Source organism: Glossina fuscipes, unplaced genomic scaffold (assembly GCF_014805625.2).
Source record: "Glossina fuscipes isolate IAEA_lab_2018 unplaced genomic scaffold, Yale_Gfus_2 147, whole genome shotgun sequence".
NCBI classification, from domain to species: Eukaryota; Metazoa; Arthropoda; class Insecta; order Diptera; family Glossinidae; genus Glossina; species Glossina fuscipes.
Genome location: NW_023998490.1, coordinates 798097 through 807383, shown reverse-complemented (window position 1 = coordinate 807383; position 9287 = coordinate 798097). Strand labels below are relative to the sequence as shown.

General features: G+C 34.4%; 1 protein-coding gene across 6 annotated transcripts in view; it reads left to right on the top strand.

The window, feature by feature from the left end:
* The first annotated feature begins 736 nt into the window (after positions 1-736).
* The window catches only part of LOC119641136, a 132551-nt gene continuing 124000 nt past the window's right edge, over positions 737-9287 (top strand). The window contains exons 1-4 of one of the 6 annotated variants that reach the window (XM_038039599.1): positions 737-946; positions 1190-1247; positions 1768-2095; positions 2186-3809. In XM_038039599.1, the coding sequence (XP_037895527.1) occupies positions 2205-3809 (1605 nt within the window). In that variant the 5' untranslated portion in view covers positions 737-946; positions 1190-1247; positions 1768-2095; positions 2186-2204. Of the gene's footprint in view, positions 976-1189; positions 1248-1767; positions 2096-2185; positions 3810-9287 lie in introns of those variants that run through there. The other 5 variants (XM_038039600.1, XM_038039602.1, XM_038039598.1 and 2 more) reach the window with 5 other exon arrangements.

The following is a 9287-nucleotide window of genomic DNA, read 5'->3' as shown; positions in this document are numbered from 1 at the left end:
TCTCAACCACTCCCCATATATCGCCTTATATTGAAAAGTCGTTACATAAAAAAAAAAATGGAATTTTCAAGATTTTTCGACAAAACTTGAGTTGTAATAGTACTTCGAGACTGCAAATTGATACGAAGATTTGATTGATTGCTATATTGAACCCCTTCTCCTACGAAAGCTGAATTTTTATATGCTACAAAGGTATAAATTTCAATACTTTATAGAAAATCGATTCATAATAGTAAATTGGCTTAGAAATCGTCCTGACCAAATTTAGACCACGTGATTTGAAATACTTGGATATATCTCTTGGGCCCGAGTCCCATCAAAAAAACGTTTCTTTTTTAATATATTGTGATGAAAATTGGTCCACTAAAGCATTTCAACAACGAAATTACTAGCAGGTAAAGTTTAGTCTATTTTTTAGAGTCTAATGTAAATAAGGGCCATCACAATACATAAGCCCTTATAGGAAAAAAATAATTTTATATAATTTAAATTTTATTTTATTTAGTTTTTTCTCTTTCTGCATTTTATATTTAGCATATATTTTTAAGTTTCTCTTTTAATCAATGGCATATAAGATAAGAAATATGGTTTAGGTTTTTGGTATAGATTGATTTTATAAACTTGAACATGTTTGATGGGATATGTTAACGACTCTGGGTTTAATTTAAAACACTGGTAACACTAAAATCAAGGACGAACTGCCGGCATGTGGCAGCGCTCTGCAGCAATCTTCTTTGTTGTTCCATAATTCCGATGAAAAAAGTTCAACGTAGATTTTTATTAAAGAATTTAATAGAGAAAAACTTTAGTAAATAAATTTTAATTAACTGTAAATTATAATAAAGAAGTTATTATAAATTATGTAAAAATCTTTAATAACATTTAGAGTAACAGTAGCAGTTTGATAATTAAGAAATTACAAGTATTTTTAAAGAAAATCTACAACGTGAGTGACGAAACAAAAACGAAAAGAAAGTGAGTGTAAAAAAATGAAAAAAAAATTATGTTCGTGTCAGGAATTTCTAAAAAATTCAATAATTATAAAAATATGATAGCAACCTCCAAAGAAAACTAACCATCACTAAAATATACCAGAAATTTTATATATATATATATATATATATATATATACGTGTGTGTATATACATTTATAAATATATATATAAAAACTGTTGAAATATTTAACTAGTGGACTGGTTGCTCGACATTTTACAATGAAGACGACTGTGTTGTGTGTTTATAGAAAAGTGGGTTTTAAAAATTTGTATAAAGCATATTGGTGCATGGTTGTGTTGCATGTGTGTGCATGCGTGTGTCGATTTTTAAATTTTGAAATTTTGAAATTTTGAAATTTTTTTCTCGTGCTGATTAATTACAATATTATTAATATATAGAAATGTGCATCGTCCCTCCAGCCGTATTAAATTAAATGGTATTCGGTTTTTGTTTGTGGCCCTTACAACGGTTCTATGCATACATGGACTCTTATTGCTGTATGAGGCGGTGTTTGCTTGTTTTTATGCACATATATACTTCATTCACATATTTTCCCCAACTTTACTCTCCGGGTGGCATTTGTCTTCATATTTTATTATTCTTTTTTCAATGCAGCTAACTAAACACAAACAAATGCACACACGCTGTAACAACAACAAACACTTCATAAAAAAATTTTTGTTGCAATTTTTTTGTTTTTATTTTTTTTTTATTTTTCAATTTTTGTGTATATGCATATGTGTGTTTATGTATGTTTGCCTATTGATGCAGAAATCTCGCGCTCTGTTTAACTACTTGCGTACTGTTTAGCTTTAAAAAGGCTATTGTAGTTTGTTCGTTTATTTTTGGATGTTTTACAAATGTTTACGATATCACAACAACAACGTCGTCGTCATCTTTCATTTTTAAAAGAAATAACCGCGTATGCAACGGCAACAACAAAAGTGCCTAAATGAGTGATAAGCGAAATTGTTTAGTTGTCTCAATGTTGCGTGAACTTTCTTGGTAACACGTCGGTAAACGTTAAGGCGACGACACCTCCGTTATAGTGTCATTGAAATCCATCCATCTGGCAGTTGTGGACTTTATTTAGGTCAAGGTACAATGCCATACAAAAAAATTGATTACATACCACAGCATAATTGAATATATTTTCATATTTGTTTCTACTCATTGCTCCGCTTTTCAGGTTTCAGTAACTACTGTGAATGATGGAAAAAGCCAAAGCTTATATAAAAAATGAATTACGCACAGGGGGTTTGCCGCCGGCTGAACCTCCACCTATTGCAGGTGGCAATGTAATAAATCCCTGCAGAACGCCAACACCTCAGCAGCATTACAGTAGTTACGCTCCGACTGCCCATTATTATCCGCATCAGTACCATCCACAACAATCGGTTGCCATTGAATCACCCCACAGGCCTACCAGCCATCATTCAGTTGGGCCGGAGCTTATGGAAGTAGTACCCTTGTGCTATGTATGCGGTGGTCAAGGCGGCTATGAGCATATACGCATTCGTGCTAATTACCAAAGACCGAGCGATCCTTATTTTCCTTTTCTGGAGCGTCATGAACCGCCCACAGGGGTGCCGCAAGTTACGAATAATCAAATGTATGTGTTGACATGCATGCTGTGTTATCGATCGCTAAACGAGCAATGGGATGCGTATGAGCGGGAGAAAAGACCACATTCACAACGTATCTATCATATGAAACGTGTAGACGGTAAAGGTTACATTGGGGCCGATATTGCAACTCAAGGGGAATATGCTGCCCAAATGTTGGGCTTAAGTGCTGAACATTTAACGCAGAGCGGTTATAGTGATATTCAAAATTCGTACCATCCGCAGAGGTCACACTACCGTAACGAGTCACCACATTTTCACCATTCATCTACATCGCGTAATGGTTCGCCTAGTCCGGCCTTAACATTACAGCAAGACTACTATACGCGAAGTTCTCCGTTGCCAAAAACTACTCATCATGGACGTCCACAATCAAGGGGCGAGGCAAGTGCAATTCAACAAAATCCGCATCACCATTTGACTTCACCTTCTTCCAGACCTGCTAGTGCAGTTGGGACGGTATATGAAGGTTTAAATATCAAACCATCTTCTTATGCTCATCATAAACTAAAAATTGGACAACTAAATTATCCCAATGCTTTACCACACACCAATTACAATGCTCAACAACCACAACAACAACAGCCACCACCGCCAACAACGCATTACACGCCTCAAGCCCATCAACAATCCGAACTTTATTTGCATTCAACAACGAAATCGAACGTAGCTCTTTCACCGGTTGAACAAGCGCGTCGTCTCAGTTCAACACCGCATCATCATCACCAGCAGCATGCAGTCTGTCCGCACAGTCCGTATAGTTCCGATTATCCCACATCACGGGAAGATGATGTTTTGGATTTGCGCAATACCTCAGTAAGTCGGAGTAATTCCATACCTCCGCCACCACAGCCCTCGTTGTCTACAACGCCGCATCTAAATACAAGCACATTGACAACTGCCACCGTTCCAGCCGTCGAAGTGGGAATTTTAGATCTCTCTATGCCCGATAAAAATTCAGCGACTGAAGTTTGTTACGCTTGTGGGGAGGAACAAAGACGTGGAAGTTTAATGGAGATTAGCATCATGTTTTCAAAAGATCAGAAAAGTGATGATCATCCTTGTTTTCCCATCTTTAATGAATTACATCCTAGGCCAGCACGTTCGCGTCCAATGGATCCCAGGGGGATGATACAAGCTTGTCAATTGTGCTACGATCATTTAATGAAGCAGTGGCATCATTATAAGGTACGTAAAAGTTATCTTAGTAAGAGCTTCCAACATTCAACGGAAATCGGTCTCGGGTCTCAATCAATCGTTTTTTTTTTTTGTGCTTGGTCTTGTCCAATGTTGAGGCAAGACAAAGCAAAACAGAGAAAGATTTATAAAATGACTCATTAGAGCCTTGATGTTCAAAAAAATTTTCGCATGATAATAGACTTCCTCTATGTGTGACAGGAACTGCCTTTATTAATGAAACGAAACTAATCTAATTCTAAATTAAAATTCATTTTAGGTAGAGAGGAGACAGGGAGTTTAAAATCCATTTATATGGTAATATGAGGTGATGTGTGAGAAAATTTTTTTTCTTTAGCTCTAGCATTTTGCATTTCTCAGCGCCTCTACCGCCTGCCGTGCCTTAAGGATTTCGTATTTATTTATCTCACATTTCTTCTTTTAATATGGACCACAAAGCTCATATGGTGGTTGTTTTTCGGAATAATGCCAATTACAAAGGATATATTCGATTTCCTTAAGAGAGTGGCGTATAATAGTTACTTACTACGCTTGTTTGGTTTACTGGTAATCTGAAGATAGGCAATGTCATAGTCAACTGTATCGTGCAGTTTGTGCGACATCCAGAAGGGCGGACGAACATTTTTTTATACCAATCTATGCTTGTCCATCCGTCTTGTATTTACATGTTCAGCCCACGGATCACAAACTTTGAAGTATTATGATGAAATTCGGTACACCGACAGGTTTTACCTTAAGGCTAAATGATATTGGAAATTGTTCGGATCGCATCACTTTTATCGATCACCTGCCATATAGTGCCTTATCTTGAAAAATCGTTATGTGTAACGATTGTATCAAGCGAAATGGCGTAGGGTGTGTAATGGTAGGTCGTGGCTCACTATATGGCTTTTATTTCTTCAATTCTTCAATAATTGCGATAACCAGTCTTTGGCACTTCACCACCTTTGTTTTTGTTTTTCATTCTTTTAAACGTAATTATATTGAAAATTTCCCTAAAAGAATTTTTATTTGCTTTTTTTGCCTAAACCGTTGTTTGCAAATATGATTAATTTAATTGAATGTCTTTGTAACTAAATTAAAATTCCTTGGCTTCACAAAAACTAAATTGAATCGATCCGACCGCGATAATAATGATAAAAGAAATTCTCCCATGTATTATTTGCAGACCTTCGCAACCCGCTTTAGATATTTCTCGTTTAAAATGTACACACTCAAAGCATATTATTGACTAATTTAATATTTCGAGTTTATTTAGCCGTGTCCGTCGGTCCTCTTATTGTTCTCGGCCGAGAGAATTCCTATTCAAAGGTTAAAAAAAAAATCAACCTCCGCGTTATTAGCGTAGGTGCACAAATCAAGTTTAAAAATGGGGCGTTATGCGCCCATAAATAACGCGTACCTGTGGTAGTTAAAAATTTATAAAATTACGGATTTTAAGATACAGTTTAATAACGCATTGTCGCAAACATCGATCGAAAATTTTGGTAAATGCACATATCAGATCCATATATAGAGAAATTTCATAAGCTATAAGTGGTGTAATAAACTGAGCAGATGTCGGAATGTTATAACCTTTGTTAGAAATTATAAAAATAGTAAAAAATTATACGTAAACAGTTTAATTTTCTAACGATAAATTAAATTTCAACAAATTAAACAAAAAATAAATTCTCAACAAGACGAGCATTAAATATAACACATTTTTAATTGCATTTTATTTATTTTTGCTTTGCTTGTTTACAATATACATATATATATATATGTATATATATATATATGTAAATGTAGATGGTGTATTTGTATGTACGCTTATTGTTGTTGTTATGTATATTTTTGTAGCGGAGGCGTTACTTTTAGTTTCTTTTTTTATAGAGTAATCATTATTGAGATGATGGGATGAGAATGAATGAATTTATTTCATATGCTTCGGACGGACGGGTGAAGTAGAGAAAATAGTTTACATTATTAATAACGTTAAATATTGAATATATACATGCAAACATATATGTATATATATATATATATATATATATGCCTTAGTGCATATATTATTAATAAATGTATATATGTGCACATCTTGCGAGGGCCAGATGAAAAGTTTTTAGCGTGGAGAAATGCAATTTTCTTTTTATCTTGCGCAATGCATAGCTCTCTTCATCTATCTTTATGTCGATTCAGTGTAAAACGCACTTCAAGCGATCATCGAATATTGAGATCGAATATTTTTGATATAAAGGCAATTGATTGTGGCAATACAGATTAACGATTGCATTTAATCGGTACTTCCGTTTTCTCCATCCCCCATTCCATTATAGGTCTTCCATGTACATATTTTAGTTCTTCACTTCAATCACTTCGGTTCGTGCGTTTTTCAGAATATGATGGATTTGCTAAAGCTTTACATCCATACATGTACGGTAAAAGTTAAGAAGAGCCCTTGCTGGAGACCTTAAGAAGACGTGATCTTTATGCAAATTACATTAATTTTGTATTTGCAGTGCGAATCTTACACTCATCGATTTTTTTTTCCTTTTCAATATTTGCTAGAGGTTTTCATCTCGATAATAAATTTAAGTAAGAAAGTCAATTAAAAAATTTGTTTGTTAATTCTGCGAGGGATTTTTTTAAGCTCCATGGCGAAAACATTTATTTTCCTAAGTTTATGTTAACAACATATTAAAGATGATCCTCTAGATTTGTGGCATATGTTTGCGTAAAGGTCCGATTACATCGATTCGAATTTATTCGAATTTCCTTGAAAATTTTAACAAATACTTTAATCTTTCAAAGATCTTTGGAGTCGTCTATCATTCAATTATGTTGGTGTACGATTAAACCATAAATGTTAATAGTGAAAAGCATTATTGAATAAGACATTTTTGACAAGTCGAAACCATATGAAATGTGTTAGAGATAACCTCAGTAGCACGCTAGCAAAGTTAATAATTTTTTATAATTGATTATTTTTTTTCGAGAAAATATACATTTTTCGTCGCCGCTTGTACCGTTGTCGGTACACCTCTCTAACAATCCTCGAAAAGAGTGACAAAAACAATTAATTTTTAGGTCTCAATAGCTTAATTTACAAAGTTGAGTTTTGATAAAGACATGGTATCGTGTATTGAAAACGCTGTCCGTAGCATATTAATCTAGAAAGTCGAGTTTTGATAAATGCATTTTTTCGTGTACTGAAAGCCGCACCCGTTGCACATTAATTTATAAAACTAAGCTTAGGGCAGAAACGTGTTTAATCGTGAACCGAAAACGGTACACGTGGCAAGGAATGCGTTGACAGGAGACAAGGGAGCACATAATCAAATTCAGCCGGATGTTTTAATACCCATCATTAAATCATAGGCTATGTCTCGTAAAAAAATTGATCAAAAGCCATTATTTAGGAAAAGTGGAATACTGGTTTCAAATAACTATTCACTCTTTTGTTTATAATTTTACTGATAATTCAATAGAGCTACACTTTACATTTTCTTCCCATGTTGTCCTCGTATATGAATTTTAAGTAATCTTTGATGTGAATAGCAGCATATGCAAGAAAATTTATTATAATATTTAAGTAACGGTTAATAAGGTCTCCGAGAATGTGAACTCTAGTTGCATAAATGGCCATCGAAATGCATACACATTTATATTAGTGTACATGTAAAAAATAGTCAAGGTTAACGTTTTTCTGTCACGCAGTCAGTCATTCGTTGAATTTTGATTAATGTCTTTTAATTTTGAAATTCTAAATTACACGACAAATGTAACATTTCTCACTATCGACGTACGTAAGGTACGTGTACCTAGATATTTATATCGATTGTTCTTCTTTTCGCTAAATATATATTTTCAATTAGTTTTTAATATTTTGTGTTTTTTTTTTTTTTGTTTTCTATATAATTTCAAATATTTATCAAAAAAAAAAAAAAATAAACGATAAATATTTACAAAATTTTTTTGAATGATTTTATATTAATTTGTTTTTCGGTCAAATGGTTGACTTAAAATGTACGGTATTGTGTAGTGCTATGAAGTGTTATGGTGTGAGTGGTGTTCATATACAGTTAAAGAGAAAACAAACGCAAATTTTTTTGTGGATGATTTTTATATGATTGTTTTTAAATATCGATGGAAAGAGAAAATGTTGCAATTTACCAGTTTGAGGTGAATTTTGTAGGTCCGCGAAATGTTCGTCTATAAAAATCACTTGAATTTTTAGTAATCAGAAGCGCTTGCGCCATTGTTCACTTAGCATGCTGATAGAGATAGATGTGCTTATAGATTGGTCTGAAAAGCGATTAGCCTGAAGAACAAGCTAGTGTAGACCCCGAAGGTCTTTAACCAGCCAGTCATCGGGTGATCCATCTCATCACATCACTTTGAGTTGCGAGTATAGATCGAAATCACAAACAGGTGGTGGGAAGAACAAGATTGCATACACGACGGTAGCCCATGACCTGCCAGTCACCGGAGGATTCATCTCATCAGTTCGCTTTAGCTTATTTGAGATACAAGTAAAGATTGGACTGAAGAACAAACTAGCAGCTTATGATTCGCCAATCACCGGTCAATCCAACGCATTCCTTTGTTAATAGCGCGATTAGGTTCGTGTGGATTCTTTACAAAATTGAACTTTCATTGCAAAACAAAAAACACTCGAGATGAGCAAGTACTTACTCAACGACCCAATGTGTCTTTAGATTTGTCAAATTTGATCTGAACTTGAATATACTTAAATATATGGAGATCAGACCAACGGATTGTTAATCCAAGAGGTAGTAAGATGCTCAGGCGGAGGGACAGGTTGAATCAAAAAACAGAAAAATGATAAGACCAAAAGATGTTCAGGACTAGTAGACATTGGGATTGAGACCCATACGTACATTTTCACATATAATCTACAAATGATCCTACAATACTTGTACGAGAATGAGAAGGATTGGCCATTCTCATTTAATAATAGAGAGCAATGAAATTCCGTTCTTTTATCAAAACGTTTGCAAAACTCAGAAGGAAGTTTCAGGGACCCAGTGAAGTATATATGTATATTCATGATCTTGGATATAAAATTTTGATTTGATTTAGACATGTTCGAGCGTCAGCTTATCCGCCCACGTCTTGCGATCGCTTGAAAAGCATTTTAAAATAACGCACAAAAAGAGATCAACACCTGCTCACGCAGACGACCGTAGTGTTATAAGAATAATATTCAAAGCGAATTGGTGCATAACATGCACAACATGCTTACCCTGGGAAATATCGTGAAAATGTAGATATATCGAATGTATGAAGATCTTTCCTCTATCTTGGAATGAAACGCTGTGTAGGTCAGTTAAGGAACATCCATCTAAGATAAATGCAATAGTTTTTCTTTTTTATTTCAACAATATCTACCTAAGAGACTCTCATAAAAGGGGAAGTTAACTTCACTGCTGTAATTATGGCGTACTTTTAGGCGCTGAAAAAAAA